The sequence below is a fragment of the Antennarius striatus genome, chromosome 13, assembly GCF_040054535.1.
Source record: "Antennarius striatus isolate MH-2024 chromosome 13, ASM4005453v1, whole genome shotgun sequence".
NCBI lineage: Eukaryota > Metazoa > Chordata > Actinopteri > Lophiiformes > Antennariidae > Antennarius > Antennarius striatus.
The window spans coordinates 19,933,622-19,956,408 of NC_090788.1; the positions used below are offsets into that span (position 1 = coordinate 19,933,622).

General features: G+C 43.9%; 1 protein-coding gene across 9 annotated transcripts in view; it reads right to left on the minus strand.

Annotated features, from left to right (window-relative positions):
* tcf7 (transcription factor 7) overlaps nt 1-22,787 on the minus strand; it is a 51,546-nt gene that overhangs the window by 14,904 nt on the left and 13,855 nt on the right. For all 9 annotated transcript variants that reach the window (XM_068330830.1, XM_068330823.1, XM_068330822.1 and 6 more), the window contains exon 4: nt 3,766-3,892. In XM_068330830.1, the coding sequence (XP_068186931.1) occupies nt 3,766-3,892 (127 nt within the window). The remainder of the gene's footprint in view (nt 1-3,765; nt 3,893-22,787) is intronic.

Genomic DNA, 22,787 nt, shown 5'->3' on the forward strand with positions numbered 1-22,787 from the left:
TGAAACATCTGAAAAGTGAATTTTGACATTTCGGACTGGACTCACAGCGGAAGGAATCAAAAATCACATAAACCATAAAAAGGGGGAAACGATAATATCTTGACTTTATCAGTATTCTGTAACAAATCCCCTCTGTTTGGCTTTCAATGCAAGATTTCAAGTGATTCCTACCCAGGATGTAAATTAAAAAAACGTGACATGAAAGTTTAAGACACTTTTTACTCTACAAAAAGGCCTCAAACATTTGTTAGCGTCACATTGAGGCAAACTGCAGTGTGTTCATGGTCATGAGGGAATGTGTCAGTCAGTGTGAACGGTCAGGGGAGGGTCGTACAGCATGGACTGATCAATAACACCTTATTTTATCTGAACGGAGACGAGACTGACTGACTGGAACAAGCCCTTCAAATCAACTTGGTTTGGTAAATATATGATAAATACGACCCCTGGAAAAAAAGAGAACCGTAAGAAGTCATCTCTATGTTCGATAACAAAAACTAAAAAAATGAGATGAGGAAAAAAGCAGCAGAAACTTTAAGAGGAGAAATCCAAAAATTTTCCATCCATTTGGTTCAATCGATCAATCAATCAATCAATCAATCAATCAATCAATCAATCAATCAACCGTTATTTATATAGCTCTTGATCACATCATCAGACATTTCAAAGCGCTTCAACAGACAGACAAACCCAACTGAACCCTCCAGAGCCGGCATAAGCGACAGTGACGGGGAAAAACTCCTTCATTGAGGAAGAAACTCCGGTCAGGACCCAGAATCTGGAGGGTCGTCCAAAACAACTCTTCATCATTGAAGTGAGCCTTTAATCACTAAAGCCTGATTCCTGATAAGGAGCTGAGGAGAGCTCTATTCCTGCTCTGCTGTCAGGTTCCAGTCAGAGAACTCCTACTGGTGATCTAACTGGTGATCTAACTGGTGATCTAACACACAGCGCTGCCATGACATGACTATTACGATGGTTACCATGGAAGCTGGCATCCCTGTATCCTTGTGGTTTCTGGTTTTAAGTCGGGGGGGGGGGGTCCAGGAGTGACAGTCAGGACCTCCACTGTTCTGTATGGAAACTCTGTTTAGTGTGTGATCTGTGTATGACTGTAGCACACTGTGGTAACCAGCGGCAACCAGGAACAAGACTGACTTATTTCCCCCGCCGATCAAACCTGTTCTCTTGAGATCATTTCACATTTTCAGAAATCAAATATAAAAGAAAGTACATTAGATGCATCGGTTTCAAGAGTGACTCACTCGTGAACGCCGGGGAGCCCACTGACTGGTGAATTATGGGAAACTGAGAACCAAACAGGTTTCTGTTTCAACAACATGCTACACGCTAAAAGCAGGAGTTTGATTTGTGGTTTAGTCTCAGTGAATGACATCACTGGTGAAGAAGAATGACATCACTGATGAAGTAAGTCCCTCCTGTGACGAGCTGATGAAAGATCGTAGACTGAATGGGTGGAGTGTGTGTGTGTGTGTGTGTGTGTGTGTGTTAATGCTCCTGTCGTCAGAACTCAGCTGATCTGATCTGGTTCCAGGTGTTACCCGAGAGTGTGTGTGAGCAGGTGGATCAGTCTGTCATTACGTGCTGAGTCACGATGTTAGGACACACACATACAAACACACACACACACACACACACACACACACAATGTTTTTATAACGGGGGTTACCAGACTTGGGTTAATCGAGGTCAGACTCTGATGTCGTCTTTTTTATTTCGTCAGATTTTTGTTTTCTTCTCTCCAAGCGTCTCACTGAGTTCACATCTCATTCCAAATCCTTCGTTTGCCTCCTTCAAATGTGGAAACGTGATTCCGTGTGTGATGTGATGACACATTTAATCTCCCATCTCGCTCAGCCGGCTGCTCTTACCAACTTGGGAGTTAAACTCATTCCATCAAAAGAGGAAGTTTAGAGTTTGTTTCTTCCCGTCTTTAGAAATAAATAACTGGAGGAGTTATTATTGAGTAATAATTCACATAATAAAATAAAAATGAGGACAAAGCTAAAATCCAACCAGATGGCTCCAGGAAAAGAATCTGAGGTCACAAAAGATTGGGATCGAAGCTGCTTTACTACACAGTTTGATGAGCAACAAATTGACTACACAATCCAGTCCAAAAACTAAAGACGTACCTGTGAATAAAAAGGAAACCAGCTACACAAGACTATAACGCCTCATGTCTTCACTAGAACAGTTCCTTATTTAGGATAGAACAGGAAAATTCACCTTGTTATCAGCAGCATAACAGAATATTAAGACCATCAGACTCAGATTTACACCCTTTGTTTTGTAGCGGCTCTCATAAACAAGTTTAATCCTTAGTGACTGAGTTGTAAGTCAAACTATATTTCACCATTTAAAATGACTCAAATTATTTGAATCCGTCCAGCAAAAAAGCCTCAACATCATAAATTATTTTTAAAAAAACATTTTTTTTATCAACCAATGGACACACAGATTTTACCTGTGTATAATTAATGATATATAAGTTACATAAACAATGATAAAGAATGAAAAGAAACGCAAAAGTCACAAAAACACACCAACTACATCTTTACTCCACCAACGACAACGAGATCCGGTCTGACTGATGTCGTATCCATCCGCCAACGCGTGTTTAAAAAACGAGATCCAGTCTCACTGATGTCGTATCCATTCGCCAACACGTGTTTAAAAAACGAGATCCGGTCTCACTGATGTCGTATCCATCCGCCAACTAGAGGTGGTGTCCCAAAAACACGATTTTCGCTCGTGTGTCGCACAAAAATATGTGACGAGTGACGACTCGTATCTCAAATAACTCGTGTGTAGCACTGAGGACCGGTCTGAAGCAGAGGTGAGACGGGGGGGGGTCCAGAGGTCTGGTTCAGTCCCTCTTTCTTCGCTCTACACTCAAAAAGATTTTTTTTATTCTTAAACTTGTAGTCTTCAGACTTGAACAAGCGATTTATTAGATTCTGTGCCGCTCCCTCTGGAACCCATTTCACAAACGTAGCCGCCCCCCCCCCCCCCCCCCAGAAAAAAAACAAAAAGCGGACTTTGATGTGTAAAATCAGTGGAGATCCCGGCGGATGATGAATGCGCTCCGTGCAGTAATGTGGTCAGTAGTCTGGAGGCGGATCGACCGAGCATCATCCGACGGCATCCACCAGCATCCAACTGTATCCACCAGCATCCAACTGTATCCACCAGCATCCGACAGCATCCACCAGCATCCAACGGCATCCACCAACCTCCGATGGCAGTGCTCCCTCAGTGTTTAAATGTTTTGTGTGACCTTCAAACGGGGCGCTGTGTTTGTACGCACATCGCTTTGCTAAGGAGAACCGTGTGTGTGTGTGTGTGTGCGTGTGTGTGTGTGTGTTGCAGCGATGGCTTGTGCGATTGTCGCTCTAATTGTTTCCATCTTCGTGTGTGTGGCTGGCGGTCCCTTCAGACGAGCAGCCACTTCACAGCAGCCGACAAACCACCACAGGCCGACGGAGCCGGCACGGCCTCCTCGCTCGCTGTGTGTGTGCGTGTGTGTGTGTCTGTGTGTGTGTGTGTTTGTTAGCAGAGAGGAGGGAGGTGGGTTTCAACACTCAAACACACAACTATAAAGCATTTGTCTACGTTTGGAAGTGGAGTCACAAAAAAGAGATTACATTTGATCCATCATATTATATTATGTGTCTTTGTGTGTGTGTGTGTGTGTATGTGTGTGTGTCTCTGTGTGTGTGTCTGTGAGTGTGTGTGTCTCACCTGTCTTCTGGCTCATGTCTGTGGGCAGGTGTGGGGGGCTGGGGCTGAAGTGCTCGTTGCTGTAGGGCAGCAGGGAGGACAGGGGGTGGATCCCGTGGGGCTGCTGCACCACTGACACCTTGTTGGACTGTGGAGACAAAACGACGTCGGGTCAGAGGAGACGGGGACACATGTGTTGAGTCAAAAAGTGTGCTCACACACCGGGTGTGTGTGTTCTCCCCGGAACACACACCTTTGTTCAGACTGGGTGGGACGGCTCTAGACGGGAAATGACAGAAGTGATGGAAAAACAAACTATTATCTTCTTAAATTTAAAGCAGCTGAACGCGGCGGCGATCCTCCAGAACCAGTGTGGCCAGGAATCGGGTTTCCTTTTATTTATATGGATCTGATTTCAATGCCGGGGAAACGCGCCGAACAAAGCCTGGAGGCACGTCAACCCCTCAGCCGTCCTGCAGGGCGGGTTTGTCGGTGGAAATAAAGAGACTCGGAGAACAATGTGTGTGTGTGTGTGTGTGTGTGTGTGTGTGTGTGTGTGTGTGCGCTGACACGTTGGCTCAAATAGTTCCTCATGACTTCACTGGAAGAGACTTCAGCAGGCAGGAGACACCCCCGGAGACCAGAAGAGACGCTCAAGGCTACAGAACCTCTAGGAGGTTATGGATAGAAGATGAGATGAGACGAGACGGGATGAGATGGGATGAGATCAGATCAGACGGAATGAGATGGGATGTGATGAAATAAGGCAGGATGAAATGAGATAAGATCAGATGAGATCAGACAGGAGAAAGATAAGGTGGGATGAAATCAGATCAGACGGGATGAGATAAGTTAAGACGGGATGAGAACGGATGGAATGAGATAAGATGGGATGAGATCAAACGGGACGACATAAGATGGGATGAGATGAGATGAGATAAAATGAGATGTAATGAGATGAGATAAGATGGGACAGAATGAGATAAGATGGGATAAGATCAGATCCGATGGGATGAGCTGAAATAAGATGAGATAACATAAGACAAGATGAGATGAGACAAATTGGGATGAGATAAGACAGATGTAAAGAGATAAAATGAGATTAGATGGGATAAGATGGGATGAGATCAAATGGACTGAGATGAGTTGAAATAAGACAGGATGAGATGAGATAAATTGGGATGAGATGAGATGAAATGGGATGAGATGAAATGAGACAACATGGGATGAGATAAGATATGAGATTTGTTAAAAATATGGGGATGCGATGCTGCACATTTCATTTGATATTTTTTCGAATATTTTTAAAATTTTTATCACGATCTTTCCAGACTTTTGTTCGCTGCTTTTTACAACATCTGCTGGACTTCAGGATGGATGAAGGGATGAAGGGATGGATGAAGGGATGAATGAAGGGATGGATGAAGGGATGAATGAAGGGATGGATGAAGGGATGGATGAAGGGATGGATGAAGGGATGGATGAAGGGATGAAGGGATGGATGAAGGGATGGATGTCCAACCATTCACAAGCAGACTGATGAATACAGTCCGTCTACATCTGCCTGCTGCACCACCAGTCCGTCTTTATGACTTTGAGTCTAAATTCCATCGTTTCCACCAAATTACATGTTTTGTCCTTTTATTGCAGTAAAAAATTATTAAGAGGAAGAAAAACTGAGGAGAAAAAAATAATAAAAATGTGGTTGATGAAGTTCTGGATGCAGGACGGATTAAAAACATTACTGCAGCTTTCATGAGATAAATATTTTTAGCAGTTTTTGATGATTCATTTGTAAATAGACTATTGATTACTGATCATGTTTGGTTACGTGTCCTGATCCAACATGCGACTGTTGAACACCATCAGAGGGGGGGGGGGGGTGAAGTTCTCTTTCCCCGCAGATGATTTCATATTCAAACAAAAACAAACATGAAAATGATCTGGAGGAAATCTCTCTTTCCTGCTCTTCTGCATTTATCTACTCGGGTGTGGAGATCTGGAATTCCCCTCTGACACACAAATCACACACACACACACACAAAACACACACACACACACACACACACACACACACACACACACACACACAGTCTGGGACAAACAGATGGGCTGCAGTTTGCCGTCTTTGGTTTTCAGCGCCGCTGGGAGGAGGCCATCGATCGATCGATCAGCCTTTGATGATGAAGAGCGGCTGCGTGAGAAAGCAGCTTTCATGTGTCTGTTAACAAATAACCCCAATAACTAACCCAAACCCAACTAACTTACCCAAACCCAACTAACCCAAACCCAAGAGAGTATCAGACCAACAAACATGTGATGAAGAGGAGGCTGAGGATGAAGCTTTCCACTCGGTGTTGGTCTGCAGGCCTTTATACTAGACTACTATAGAGGATGTTCTACATTCACTTGTGTCTTGCCTTGACATGTTTTGTTGCTATGCCGACACCCACCCTGATGATTTCTACCCCCTCCACGCCCCGTCTGTCTGTATCTGTAAGACTTTTAAAAAAATGCACTGGGAATGTGAAGCAAAAATCAGATTTCCATTTGGTTAAATGAGAACGGAAGAATATTTTTGAGCAGGTGTGGGCGGAGCTACCAGCCAGATGAAGCTGTGTTTGACCTCTGACCTCCTGACCCCCAAACCCCCCCACAGCATCTGCAGCATCATTTACACTTCTTGAAGTAAATAAGACAACAAGACGTCACTTCTTTGCAGACGACACCGGTGTCTAGTCTGTCTTCGTGCGCCAACATTTAACAAGTGTTTGAACACAGTTTACACACAACTAATGAATGTGTGTGTGTGTGTGTGTGTGTGTGTGTGTGTGTGTGTGTGTGTGTGTGTGTGTGTGTGTGTGTGTGTGTTAGCGCTAGCCAATCACAGCTGGTCTAGAGGCACATGGTCGTGGATCATAATGTCAGGTATGAACTGGCAGACTGGGAGTTGCTCTCTTCTGATTGGATCAGACACGACGGACGTTCACACCAGGCCTGCAGAGGCTGTGTGTGTCTGTGTGTTGTGTGTCTGTGTGGTGTGTGTCTGTGTGTTGTGTGTCTGTTCGGTGTGTGTCTGTGTGGTGTGTGTCTGTCTGGTGTGTAACATCGGCACTACAGAGGAGCTGATCTGCAGCTCCTCGCTGGGCCTCCTGCTGGGTTACAAAGTGAATACCTTATCACTTAAAGTCAGAGCTTCCACACACTACACTGCACATTAACACACACATTCCTATCCAACGCAATCTGCAAGGCTACCACTGGACACACACACACACACACACACACACACACACACACACACACACACACACACTGATGTGCATGCTACACAGCTGCTAAGATCAAACTGCTAAACCGCTTTTAATGCTGGGAGACATTAAAACAAAACGCATTGCCTCTGTAGCGGAGAGCCGAGGGGCGGGAGGTGAGGCTGGGGGGTTGGGGGGGGAGTGGTGGGGTGGGGCTGGGGTTGAAATAAGGTGCTCTGCATACATAATAACCTGCAGACGCACTTGGAGATGGAGGAGGATTCTTGCGGGTTCAGGAATATGCAAAGATTTAGGCAGAGTGGCCTGTTGGCCACCTTACAGGAGGAGAACAAAGACGTGTTGTCATGGCAACATTTTATTAAATACGATGCTAAGCAGGGCTTAACGTAAGACCATTATTCACCCATGAAAACAGGCGCAGGAGTCATTCCTCCTGTTCGGGCCTCCAATCCTGCTGCCCCTGAAGTTTCCATCACACACTGACGTAAAGTGGGTAACGCTGCCTTCAGGTCACACGGAAGGGAATGGGAAACATTTAGTGTTTCAGGTTTTATTGGCCTGGTAGTTTGATAAAAACTGGTTAGAGTACAAATAGAAACAACGCAGATATAATTCAAACAGGTGATTGTGACACGGCACCAAAGTCACTGTTTAAAAACAGGCTTTTTACCTTCTCTAAGGGAAGCTGGTTGTCCTACACCACAGCTAAACCTGAACTAAACCAGAGCTTAACTTGAGCTAAACCTGAGTTAAACCTGATTTATACCTGAGCTAAACCTGAGTTACACCTGATTTAAACCTGAGCTACACCTGACTTAAACCTGGGCTAAACTTATGTAACTCAAGTGTAGCTCTTGAGCTAAATCTGATTAAAACCTGAGCTTAACTTTAGCTACACCTGACTTAAACCTGAACTAAACCTGAGTTTGTTTAGACTAAATAAACAAAGGGGGGTCTTTAGTGTCGGTTTGCTCCCTCTCGTGTCGGCGCTGCTCAGGTTTGTTCCGTTCAAATCTGGTGTGTTTGCTGCCATCCTGGTTATTGTGTTTATCGTCTGAAAAGGTTTGCGATGCTTTCTTTGGGGGGTTTTTAAAACCCAAATTTTTCCTCATGTCTCCTCACTGCCGTACTGCTCGCTCCTGTACACAAACACACACAAACACACACAAACACACACATGTGTGCAGCGAGGCCTTCAGAAGTCTCTGCCGCTCCCTTTCTCGTGCCGAGGTCGACGTCGCCGTTTCACCGAAACGTTAGAGCTGCAAAATCGTCCATTTATGTTTCCTCTCTTCCTCCGGGTAATTAGCCGGCCTTGAAGTGGCTTTAGCTGCTCCTTCCTTTTTTTACACACACTCAGGGAGGCTGACTGAGACTCTCATTCAACCCGTAATTATCAACCCCCCTGTACTTAAAAAATCCCCCCCGCTTCACCCCACCACACACTAACACTCACAACTTACACATAATTACCTTAGCTGAGACAGGCAAGTGTGTTCATGCATGTGTGGGGTACACACACACACACACACACACACACACACACACACACACACACACACACACACACACACACACACACACACACACACACACACACACACACACACGTATCAGTCTCCCTTTAATTTACAACAGCCACCCTTGCCTGCTGACATAAATTTTCGGTGGATACATTATAAAACAACAGTAAACAGTTTTGTTTTTACTGAAGGTTTATTTATTTATTTATTTATTTCATGGGACGGTTTTAGGGGTGTGGTCAGGAACCCCTGAAAAGATTCACACAACTTCCTCCACTTTAGCTCTAAGCTTCTGAAAATGAGCAACATGTTCAAGTCCAAATGTATTGATCTCCATCACATCTGAAGGACACACACACACACACACCGCATACTGAACGTGTGTGTGTGTGTGTGTGTGTGTGTGTGTGTGTGTGTGTGTGTGTGTGTAACGATGCATCGTGTAGTGGATGGAAAAATGAGACTGGAGGACCAATAATACGTACAAAATCAAAACCCCTCACCCAAAAACAACAAGTTTCCATGGAAACAATCAAAAAATATACCAGAGGCAGGATGACCGCCCTCACCTAAAAAAAAAAATCAAGTTTCCATGGAAACAAACAAAAAATGCCATATCTCTTTATTATGGTCTGTGTCATGGGGCATACTGTCCTGGGATAGATGGATGGATGGATGGATGAATGGATGGATGGTTGGATGGACGGATGGACGGATGGTCCTATACGACCCCGTCCCTTCAGGGTCAGAGGAGGGGAAGCGTCTAGATGAAAACCTCTTCTGTCCAACAGAAACTGCATAATAAACCCGAGCTGATGACATCAAAGATATAATTGCTTCAAAAGATGAGATTACTTTATAAATTCCAATTAGATGTCGACGCCTCTCCGTGTGCGTCCGCGACGCTAAATCAGCCTCTGTAGTTTAATTTCACTTGAAAGGCCTTTGATTCTTCATCATATTGGGGGCCGCCTTTTATCCCGGCGCTGTTTGAACAGAGCTGCGCTGCTGAATGCAGGAGTTAATGGGATCTCACATATCACTTTGTAATGATGGCCCTCCACCTTGACCCTGATGCAAACACACACACACACACACACACACATGTACGTATGCATTTCACATACACATGAATGCACAGAAACACACACACACTTTTCATTCAGGAGGACCTCATGCTGATAGAACACCTCTAATTTATTCTTTAGTTTCCAGATGACCCACTAAGTACCTCCGTCTCTTTTTTCATATTTGAAGCGGAAATTAAAGCGTCCTCTCTTTTGTTCCCTCCTTCCAAGAGAGCTTTTGAGTCTAATGTCTTTAATCTCACATTTCACAACCCCTTTCCTTTCACAGCCGTTCTGCCCCCTGGTGTGGTGGAAACAAACAGAAATAAATAGATAATTAATCATTTCCTATTTGCTAGAAGTAAACAGCGGTTTCATCTCGCTCTGCCATCTTTTCAAGTGGCTTCCAATCAAAATGCTTCGCAGGAAAGAGTTTCCTCACAAAGAGACATGAAGATGATGATGATGATGATGGCGTCACGTTTGTCATCAGATAAATCAACATCTGACAGAGAAATGAACTAATTAAAAATTCCAGTTCTGCGGAGTGAAAAAAAAAAAACTGGTGGCGAAATTTTTGGGATGAACGGCTTCCTAGAGGCCGAAATCTCAAATATTTGAAGAATAAAATGATCTTGGCTTCAAAGTTATTCATATTCATGTGAAAATCTAATATTTTAAGTTGGTTTTTTTAAAAAGAAATCTATTCACGGTTCTGAAGTTGTACAGAAAGGTTTCCTCCTTCTGATAATTTAGCTAAAACAAAACAGACAGAAAATGAAGCGTTCTCAATTTGATCAGTGACATTTTCTACTGCTGCGTTTGAAGCCACACACACACACACACACACACACACACACACACACACACGCGCGTGCACACACACACACTCTTGATCTCCAGGAGTGGATGGTTTCAGAAAAGTTACAGAAACATTCTTTAAGTCACTAAAAATATAAATTATTTCATATTCGAACAAAAAAAAATGCTTAAAATTCCCAAAATGCACCTCTGCAGTAGTGAAGTGTATTGGATCTCACCTTCATCATTCATTCATTTGAAATGCTTTTGAGTATGACATCATCATCATCATCATCATCAGCTAATCACATCTGCAGGTCGATAGAGGTTTGTCCAATGGAACACGGGTTGTTGGCCGGATTTGGGCCACGAACGCACCACGATGCGTTTAGAGCAGGGGAGACAAACTCATTTTCACCGAGGGTCAGATGCAACTAATAAATGTAAATAAATGTAACTCAATGTAATGTAAAATAAATGTAACTACTCCTTAATGTTTAATAAGTCTGAATATATTACTTATTCAAGTTACCAACATTTCAGTTACGCAGAAGAAAATATGTTTGTTTCTCTGTTCTAACATAAATTCTTTTAACTTGTCAGGTTATTAAACCCACAGAACTCCATCAATCAAGGATCAAACTATCAATGAATAAAGAAAAATAACATCAAACACAAGTTAGGACATTAACTTTGTTTAAAACGTTTTTGTCAGTGTTAAAACAGGCTTAACTATTGCATTGTGGGAAATGTAGTATTTCTCAAAGCACACTTTTTACCGATGTATTTTTCGACACTCTGACCTTTAATGCTCTCGCGGGTCACATTAAATGATGAGGAGTTTGACACTTGTGGTTTAGAGAATCTTTGTAAGACAAAGAAGTAAAAAGTTCCTGCAGGCGCGTTCATGTTCTTTGATTCAGCTAAAAACCACAATCATTTCCCCACTGGGAATCGTCCTGTTTAGGACCCCCCCCTTCCCCTCCCCACCTGGACTCCCATTCACACATCAACCGATCCGTCCGCCGTGACCCCCCACAACCCGCCCCGCCCCGCCCCAGCAGTCAGCCTGGTCCCAATCTGGAAGTCATTCCCTTCTCCAGAGTCAGGAGCCCAAAATGAGAGCCTCTTAGTTGGAGGTTTGGACGACATCAAAGCTCAGGCGACCATAACAACACAGCTATGTTTAAAAAAAGGGCCACCCCCTCCCCCCGCCCCGACAAGCCCGCCCACTCCCCAATTACACACTCACACACACACACTCATATGAATGCATGAACGCATGTATGCAAGGACACGCCCAATGGTGTGCATGCAAATACACTGACAAACACACCGCCGTCCACACACACACACACACACACACACACACACACACCACTGGAACATCTGGGCCACGGCCACGATGAATCAGTAACCGCTGTTTGTAACCAAAAGGCACAAACGCTGCGTGTCAGTGTGTGTGTGTGTGTGTGTGTGTGTGTGTCATTATTTTTCCAGCCGGGAAAGAAAACTTGAACACAAATGTGGGTCCAGAAAGATAGCGGCTAAAGATTTTTAGGGTCCAGCTGTAGCCTAGAATAAAATAATAACCCACAAACCCCGCCTCCTCCAGAGGCGCCCAATCACACGAGGCTGTGGCCTGACCAATCACACACAAACCCACACGCTATCAAAGGTAGCAGTTTTAGCATCTCGTAAATATCCGCTTCGTTCCTCTGAGCAACAACATTCGTCTAACCGGGGTGGGACTCGCTGGGGGAGGACTGGGGGATCACCCCCCCCCTCTGGTTTTTACATCTCTACCTCCACTGAGGTAAAAATAAGCTTTAATCCACTGACGTATTGAATCACTATAGATAATCAATAATCAATAAAGCAAACTGTAGATGGGTGCACAAAACAGTAGAAGAAATGTAATCATAAATATTTTAATTACAGTACGCCTTGGCGCCTTCGCGCATCAACACTCGTGACCTCACCTCACCGCAGATTTTTGGTGGGCAGTCACGTGATACCATACACGGATTCTATTGGCTGACGGCATCAGGAAGTGTGCTACGTTCCGTGAGTCTCGGACTTCTGTGAGACATAAAAGTGCTTTAAACAGTCTATCAGAGTGTTATAAAGGTAATACAGACAGAAGGTGGTTTAATATCAGTATGGGGGGGTTCATAAACATTTAAAATACCTTAAATAATACGATAATTTTTTTGCTCTATCGCAGAATTCAAAAACGCTTGTGGTTCCTGGAACGCATTAACCGCAAGGAACGAGGGCACAGCGTATATATAATAATAAGTATTTTTAATTACTCAAGAAATCATGAGAATCATGGGGGGTAAATTATTAAGTTTGCAGACCTGATCATCAGGGATACAAAAAGTCTTTCCGGTGTTAATACCCCACAGCTGTGTGACGGGCAAAACCAGGAGGCTGACGTTCAGGATGACAATTTGACCCGATCTTGCGTGACCTTTGACTTCCTCCTCCTGCTGACTTAAACGGGGACGACCGGCGTCTGCGGGACTCATTGTGAAACCTCTCCCGCTCAGACTACAGCTTTCACTCACCCGTCTCGGCCGAAATGAACTGAACATGCGCCAAAATGGGAAACGTCTTAGAAAAACCCCAGACGGTGACGCATTTCCTGTTTGCCTTCATCTATTTATTACTCAGGTATGTCCGCCAGAAACCACAATACTAGAATCACACAGGTTATGACGGTTCACACCTTTGTTTTAATCTCACCTATTTCCATGTGTGTGTTTGTGGCGTTCGGGGTGTGGCCGACGTCTGGCGTGCGCCCCAACAAAGTCAAGTTTTGGTGAGGCAGACGTCTCAATCAGCTTACATGCTCGGTGCCCCCGGGTCGCCGGCTGGCTTCACGTGCACGCGGCGCTCTGTCTGATCCGCCGCTTTGATGTTTGTATCGCAATAATCTCATCCGGGGGCGCTGGAGTTACGGAAGCATTGACGGCCATGCAATAGCATCACCCCGAGGCGTGGGGGGGGGGGGTACGGCGCACTGAATGGCCCTCACATCCTCAGACCCAAACAGAAATATCCTTTGGATACGCCTTTTTTCATTGCACACACACACACACAAACAAACACACTAGCTATAAATATTTAAAGAAATCTACATTTTGAAAACGCAAAGATGTTTATTTGCACAAATTTGCACTTAATTTTATAACTTCAGCTGCTTTTTGAAGAATAAACTTGTAAACACAATCAGAGTCAGGTAGAATAACATCACAGAAAAAGTCTCCCAAACTTCCCTTGTGTTATTTTTATGGATTCAACGCTCACGTCCAATTAAAATAAAACCGCCGTTGTGTTGACTTCAGTCAGCGTGTTCTCCTCTCACTCGGTGTCAATCAAACTGACAGGTTAACAGCTCTGACATTAACTCTATGAATGTTTGTATGAATAAACGACAGTCATACGTAGCGTCCTGTTCTCAGTTTCTCTACAAACTGTCAGCTTCTGCTGAAAAATGAACACCAAACGTTTCCCTCCGAAAGTCCCTTCTATTTAGAGATTTATGTTAAAAAAAAAGGGCGTTCATCTGCTGCGATGAGTTGGCGTCTCATCCGGGGTGTACCCTGCCTCTCGCCTCTAGTCAGCTGGGATGGGCGCGAGTTATCAGCCCTGAGGCCGCCGTCCAATCAGCTCAAGCCTCTCATCGTCTCCCAGAGAGACCAGGCGATCGGAGGACGATCTTTAGCAAAGATTACGGTTGTTGCCGTGAACGCTCCTGAGGGAGGGGGGTGTTTATGGTGACTGGTGTCCACGTCAACGCTCAGAGGTGACACAAAAACGATTCACAAATAAAGGGTCCTCTCAAAAGTCTGAATGCAAAGTGCTTTCAGGGGTGACCTTTGACCTTTACAAAACTTCAAACTAACTGAAAAGCAAAATTTTTGACTAAAAACCTGCGTTTTTCTCTTGCTAGTTATGTTTCTCAATGGCACTGACAGTTCTTAACCCACGTTTCATCCACTTTCTGAACTATTTTTTTTGTCGGCTCCTCATATAGACTGACTGCTTGAACTCTGCGAGTCTTCCTCAAAGGATTCCTCCACGGCAGGAAGAAAAGTCAAACCAGCTACCATTGTTTTATGGTGAAAACGCTGGTGAAAGCCGTATTTTTCCTTTAAAAGGCTTTAGAGACTCAAGGCCAGACTTTCATTATGTAAAACTGATTGGATTCAGAAATTTATTAGTCAATGTTTTTAATGTCAGCTAACAAGACCAGAAACTAATTCAGCGTGGGAGAAACTTTTTCTGAAAAGGATTTCATCTGCCAAAAAAAAACACATTTAAGTTGATTAGAGTGGAGGGTCACTTAAAATAAAGAGGTGAAGAAGAAGGACGTCTCCGTTTTGATTCTCCTGGTTTAAAATCCACTAATTCATCATCAGGGCAGAGGAACAAAAAGCTCAATATTCACATCTGAGAAGACATCTCCAAAATCGTTAATCAATAATCATTGATTTAACAACTGGACGTCTAATAAGATGGAGTCTAACACACATTTTGACATAAACTGGCCTGACGATTGGTGACATCAGCATTTACGCGGATATTAACGTACTTTGTGGACCAAAAAGTCGTCAGTTCATGAAGAAAATGACCCCCCCCCCCGACTGAAATCTGTGTATTGTCGGATGGAGAAAGTCCCGCTTTTGGTGGATTCTTCAAAGAATAATTTTCCAGTTTAGATTTTCTTGTGCTCTTTATCACAAGTCATACGCTAAACCCAGCTGACCCTCCAGAGAAGGACAGATTCAACACAAAGACCTCCTCTATATTCACACAGCCCCGTCCCCCACAGAAATCCCCCAACGCGCCCAATGGGGAACCAGAGGACAGCAGATTCCGACATGAAGGCTGGTCTTTACCTGCCACAGTGAACTTACATAATAAAAGAATCAATCATTTAACATTACTGTCAGTGGGGTCCTGCAGGCAGAAACCGACTGAAACACAACGGCGTCGGGTTGGATTCAGCTCCACTCTGGCTGACTTTGATCCAAACACCTGCAGGAATGGCTTCAGCTTCCCTCCCAGCCCTCCTCCGGTTCTCACCACCAGTGGTTTGGCTCCGTCTGACGGGAGAACCGACGCCTCCGTCTGTTGGAGGACGCCTGCGGGCGGTTAGCGTCAGCAGCTGTGGTGAGAATAGACGCTGTTCTACTGATATGTTCAGGTTCGTTCCTCTAACGCAGGAGAACCAGATGTAACTAATGAATGTAACTAAATGTAACTCACTGGAATGTAAAATAAATGTAACTTCTCCTTAATGTTAAATGACTGAATTTATTACTTATTCAAGTTACAAACATTTCAGTTTCACAGAAAAAATGTTTTTCTGTTATGCATTATTTTAATTTGTTAGATTATTAAACCCATAGAACTCCATCAATCAAGGATCAAACTATCAATGAATAAAGAAAAATAACCTCAAACACAAGTTTGGACATAAACTTTGTTCACAACGTTCTTGCCAGTGTTAAAATGGGCTGAATTACTGCATTGTGGGAAATGTACTTTTGGTCAAAGCAAACTTTTGACCTATTTATTTTTTGATACTCTTACCTTTTATGCTCTTGCGGGCCACGTAAAATGATGTAGAGGGCCACATTTGGCCCCCGGGGCCTTGACTTTGACACATGTGCTCTAACGAATGGAACTCATGACTAAAAACCAAAGCTTTTACGTTTAATGAGGAATGAAGGCTGCAGTTCAGCGCTCATGTTTAGGATAGCCAAGATGTGGACTGACTGGAGATGACGGCCAAAAACACAAAACACACGATTAAAAATGTCCTGTTGGAACTAGAGAGCTATGTGGAGAACGTGAGAGGAAGAGCTGAGGAGTCCTCAGCCTTAAATATATCCGTTTCTGTTCAATCCATCATATAAATCTCTGTATATCTGCAATAAAAATGTAAAAAAAGAAAAAGCAAATTCGAGACACCAGTTATGAGATGCTCCAACACAACATGTGTGAATGTCACTGAATTCTGTGCAGCACTTTTATAGGAGATGTGGGTAACGTGACCCCAGTCCATATATGGACGGCTGAGGGGACCCTATATGGACTTCAAACATTGTGTCACACACACTTCAGGCCTCCAGCACAATTACATCAGTCGCCTCTGCTTGTGGGACTAGTTGGAAACTGTCAGAGGAAATCAAACACTTTTACCTTTTATAATTGAAAGGCTCAGCCAAAATGACTTTGGCTTACCCAAAAGTGAAACCCTGGCAGCGCGCCTGTGTCTCAGTGGAAAAAACGGTAATCACAAGCATACCAGACAAACACGAAGGAGAGGAGATGGTGTAAGACAAAGAGGAACGAGAATTAAAGATGGCGGACACACACCGGACCCATTAGGATGTCGCTGCAGCCATGAGCGTTTGTTCCCAAGTGTTGCCTTACATCATTGACCACCCATCCCTCCACTGAATCCAAGGGAGAACCCTCCTCTGCCCGTCTAGATCACGTTACCCCGGGTCCAGGGCTCTGATGTGGCTTCAGATAGAGAGCAACAAACCCCCGGCCAGAACCACAGACCGGCTCAGTGCAGTGTGGTCGGCTCGCTACGGGAGAATATTTTTAGAAGCCTTGTTCATTCCCTCACACGCACACGCACACACACAGACACACACACACACACACACACACACACGGAGCTCACATTTTGAAGTCGTTTTATGGAGGGCTTGCTGATGGTTGTGACAAGTTGTTCTGCAGGATAGAAAACAGTTTCATCGGGTTTCACTTGCAGGCAGGAGTTTCTGTTTTCTGTTCTGAGCTCAGGAGAACTAATCAATGTCAGAGCTGATGGTCCGCATTAATAACTGAGACATTCTGTGGGCTAATTCTGAATCTACAAAGCAGACAAACAAGATATGAAAGCAGGGATGAAGTCCACAAGGAGGGAGAAAGAGCAGAAAAACCACAAATGAGGATGAAGAGGCAGAGAAGATGTGCAGGTTAATACAGGAGGGACGCTTAAAAAGGTGGATAAATAATTAAAGATGTTGGAATTGATAAATAATTAGTCAAAATGGTCTCTTGCTAATGCACCAACACAAAGAAAAGGATCCTTTACAGAGTCCATCCCATTAAAACACCGTCAGTGTGCACCTTTTCATCCGTCACCCTTCTTCACATCAATTAAATCTCTCCCCATTGGCCGGGTCGGGTCCCTTCCCTCGGAGTTTCTCTTTAATCTTCAGGAGATGTTCCCATTGATGGACTATTGATTTGATGTTGCGCCAGTCGCTTTTATCTCCAGGAACTCAAACGTGAGAGATGCATCCCTGCATCCAACGGTGTCCCGTCCTGCAAGACAGATGAGTCTTGGGGGGGGGGCGGTCGCAGCCCTCTGGATCAGTGGTCCCCAACGTTTTCTGCTCCACGGACCGGATTAACATCAGACAATATTTTCATGGAAATGTCATTTAAGGTGTGGCGAATAAATACAACAAAATAAAATGATACGAGCAGCATAATAACTTTATTAGCAGCCATGTCATGTGACCGAGGCATCTTGAGCATCAAGAGTGACCGATGTGGAGGAGAGAATCCACTCATTAACAAAAAAAAACATCGTTCAGAATCAGATCAGAATGAAAACAGAAACTAGAACCAACACAGTCACAGACTGCAACATTACGCGACAAGCCTGAATTCAAAATTTAACCTTGACCTACTTCCATAGGTCAAATATCAAAGCTAGTGCTCTGACCTACTGTTATACAGTAGATCAGAGCACTAGCTTTGATCTATCTTCTATCTTATCCTGTTCCTGAGTGTACAATAGTTGAAATTTGACCTTGACTTAGTTTTCTCAAGGTCAAGGTCACCATCTCATTTTCATCCCCTTTGCTGCCTGAGTAACGCGCTTTATTTTTAATTTTTCTACCTGCAACGGTTGTGAAGGAAGATGTTTGGTGGACTAACGAACGGACGGACGAACACACCCTTGTGGACCACTGGTCTTGATACATATGGTGGTATTTTTTATGATATCCTTAAGCTTTCAAATGTGTTTATTATTATCAGCATAATGTTTTTAAACCAGTTAGCATATTTAAGCATGTCTTTGAACCAGGTGCAGTTTGACTCGGTTTTCTCAGCGGTTTGATGCAACTGAACGCAGCATGGAGGCCTGTCATGACATCACAACGGCTTCCTTTACACACACTCCTTCCAAAAGAACACGCATCTCTAAAGCTAAGGGGACAAAGGAACGGACTCTCAGTAACCGGTCGCCTGTGAAGCAGCTTTGGGTTTGCGTTGGGGATTTAAACACGGCTCCTCTCTGCTGAAGTCATGTGTGTACGTTGGGAGGGTGAAGCGAGGGCGCTGCCGTTGAGCTGGCCACATGTGGACTTCGTCCAAAACCCTTGGAGAGCTGAGCTGGTCCGTCCTGCCACAGAGACCCATGCTCGGGCCCAGGGGGGCCTGGCTGCGCAGCAGCATCAGGGGGCCCGCCTGTCACCACCCTCCATCCCCAGGAGCACAACGGCCTCCCGGCTGCACCGTGTGGGAATACTTACATGTGTTCCTCCATTGCTGTGTCTATTTCCGAATGAGTGCGCCCATGACTTTATATGCAGATGATGTGTGTCTCTACATGTGTGTGTGTGTGTGAGTGTGTGTGTGGATGAGGGGTCTCAGAGGAGCCAGGATTGTGGGTAAAGAGTGCCTGCCAAGCTGGCCGTTGGCGAACGGAGGGTTTGATACTCTGCTATCGATCATGTGTTCTAATGACATGGTGACTCGTCCACAGAGTGTAATTATCACTCAAAATAAAGTGGCTGGCTCTACTAAAGGACAACTCCTTTAAAAACAGCGCCAGTCGTGTGCTCCTTCAGTCTTCCTCTCGTGCCCCTCGTGAAAAAGAGTTGGATCTCTGCACCTTGAAGATGTACATTTTCACACGAGTCTCCCCGTGGGCGTCATGTGGGAACTCAGGCCGTCGTCGACTTTCTGTGTCAGACGCTCCTGCGATTTTCCGTAAAAGCTTCCTCCACAGCGGTGGCAGGAACAAAAGCAGCAACAGACACAGGACAGAGCGCAAAAACCTTCAATTTCTAACGTTTTCCACTGTAACGGTAAAAAAAAACACAACAACCGTTTCAATAAGGATATGCGCGAGTATTTGTCTACGGAGGCACCGGCTACAAGACTCCTTCAAATCAGTCTAACCTGCAACGGTCACACAACACCGACACAGGCAGGGCAAAAGGAATCAGGTGACCGAGCTGCACTTATATTATCAATACAGGTAGTCCTCAACATACGAATGCAATTGGTTCTGTGAGGCTGCTCTACACTAAATTGTTCGTAAGTTGTTATTTATTACATCCCGCTTCAAAGCGGTGATGTATTGTAATAGTCAGTGTTTGTGTGTTCGTTTGTTCGTCTGTCCACCAAATGGCTTCACAACCGTCGCAGATAGAACTAGAACCAATGCAGTCAGACTGCAACATCCCGCAACACCCCTGAATTCAAAATTTTACCCTGACCTACTTACATAGACCATAAATCAAAGGTAATGCTCTGACCTACGGTCTTACTCACACTGGCCTTCTCCCTCGTCTTTCAATCTTATCCAGTTCCTGACCTTGACCTAGTTCTCTCAAGGTCAAGGTCATCATCTCATTTTTATCCCCTTTGCTACCCGAGTAATGTGTTTAACGACAACAAGAGGGGAGACGAGTGCTGGAGCTGCGTCAATGTGGCGGTGCTGCTCGGCGGGGGTTGTGGCAGGAATGGGAACTGCAGTATTTGGATTTGGCGGCACATTTGTTTGTATCTATGAATATTTTTAAGTTGAATGTCCGTATGTTGAGGACTACCTATAATGAATATAGTCATATATGAAATAAAATGAATATAAAAGTCTTCCAAACTTGTTCAAACATGAATACTTGCGTGTCTACATCGTCAATAAAAAAATTAAGTATTTTTGACTTTTTTGAGCTGTTGTTCAACATTTTTCTAGCAATAAATGAGTTCATTATTTTGGAAAATTAGTAGATAAAGTGGTAATGAAAGTGGTTATTAGTTCCAGCCCTGAACAGGACCCGGATTTCACAGTGTAAACAAAAAGTCCTCTAATTGATCCAGATTTGCACTCTGTCCAAAATCTGGGAAAAACCCCCCCCCCCAGAATAATTACCCTCCATCATTCCCGTCGATCAAACTCGTCTAAAGATGATGTGTGTGGTTGGATGAGTTGGATGAGATGTTTAGTCGTAATTGGTAGATGTCCCAACTTAATACGAACACATGTGAGAGCCCTGAACCCCCCCACCGGACGGCCCTGAACACATACTTAGTCTTAAATACACACACACACACACACACACACACGCACGCACACACAGCAGCTGCCTGGCGCGGCTCTGTTGCTCTAACTAAACCATAATTGTTCCCGGCCCTTGGGCTCTCAGCGCTGGTCCACTGGAGCCAAGTGGCTAACCATCAGCAGCCTTTATGGCTCGCTCCGCCTCTGGGCTCATACCGCCGCATGATGGAGTCGATAATCTCTGCACACGATCCAGCACATGGTGCAGGAAACGCTCAACACCAGGGATGCATGTTCCATTTTTAGATAATGTAATTATTGACAGAGCGGGGAGCTTTCAGGTGACAGAAAGCCTCCGGCGGCCGGACCAGTCGCCTCCAACCGGCCTCGCTCACTGGGGCCGTCTTGGGTTACAACAAACTACTACTTTTATGACCAAAAATAGTCTAAATAAGTACAGCTGAACAACAAAAGTAAGGAGACATCACGCTTTGTTCAGGTAAAGTCATCAATGAACGCATATAGTGTAACGTTAGAAATAACAAGCAGCGACAGCCATTTTATATCATATTGAACATTTTGAGCTATTTTCTTTGAATTTCCAAGATTTCACTCACCTGGAAAATCTAACTTTAAACATGAGGTGATGAAGGGAACACTTCACACACCTTTAGTTTATCATAAACTATGACTCTCATCATTTTCACAAAAATCCTAACTGACTTGGAGGACGCAGGATTCCCTTTAAATGTTTGGTTGTTGTTCTTGGCACAAACCAAACCTGCAATTTTTCTCACAGCATCACATTTTTTTATTTCTTTTTTTTTTTTTACAGAAATTTCTCAATTTCAAGTTGGAAAAAAGAAAAGCAGCTCAGAAAGTTAGTCTTTGAACATTTTCCACCAGCAGAAGAACAGCGCTCGGTTTAGAAGCTTTGTGTGTGTGTGTGTGTGTGTGTGTTTGTGTGTTCAGGTGACATGAGAGCCGAGGCCTTTATTTTCCATGGTAAACCACAACAGGCTGAACCTCACCTAACTGTATACGCACGCACACACACACACACACACACACACACACACACACACACACACACACACACACACACACACACACACACACACACAGTAAATATTTTGCCCTCAGTAAAGGTTCTGTATTGCAAATACAAAATCAAAGTCTCACATTTCTGACATGTAAATATTTTTTCGACTCAACTGAAGTTGGTCTCAACATGATTGGAATTAGATTTTTTGAAATGTTCTGCCAATGAAAGTCTAGTGTAGATTATTGGGGGGGGGACCCTTTGGGGTTAAATAAAGTCATGGGAGCAGCGGGTCAGCAGTCTGCTGCTAATCTAACGTCTGTTCTCCTCTCCAGCTTCAAGAAGATGTGTTCAAGGAGTTCAGTTTACAGCAAGAAACAAATTATAAGCTAAAAAAAACAAGGAAAAAATATTTTAAAAGGGACAGGGAGGACTGAAAAACTGCTTGGTTAACTCTGAATCGAGTTCATGAATTAATTTAATAAATTATGAATTTACTCTGGGGTAGATGAGAAATGTGGGAATTAATAAGTATGCATTGTTTAATTAAAAAAAATACAATTTCTAATTAGTTATTTAATTATTAATGGTTCTGTTCCATTCTATACTGTTATTGTGTTACTTATGTTGTTGTTTTTTACTTTTTTGATTACACGTCAAAATAAAAAAAACAATGAACATCTCTGACGATTTAAGAAATAAGTAACGTATAAAGCCAGGGGACATTAAAAAAACGTGTTTTAAAAATGAAGATGATTCTTCATTGTGTCACTGATTACAAATGAATCTTTCTTCTCGTATTTGTAGCTTTTAATTTGTTCCTCTAAACCATATAAAGTGTATAAACTAACTGGCACGTCTCATACTTTCTGTCCTTGTGGTCAAACTTATAAAAGAACAGCTCCAGACTCCCTGACTTCCTCCCATTCAAACGACACACAGCTGACGTGATGTTGGGCTAATGGATTCTTAACTGGAACCAGCGCTCCTTCCTCTGGT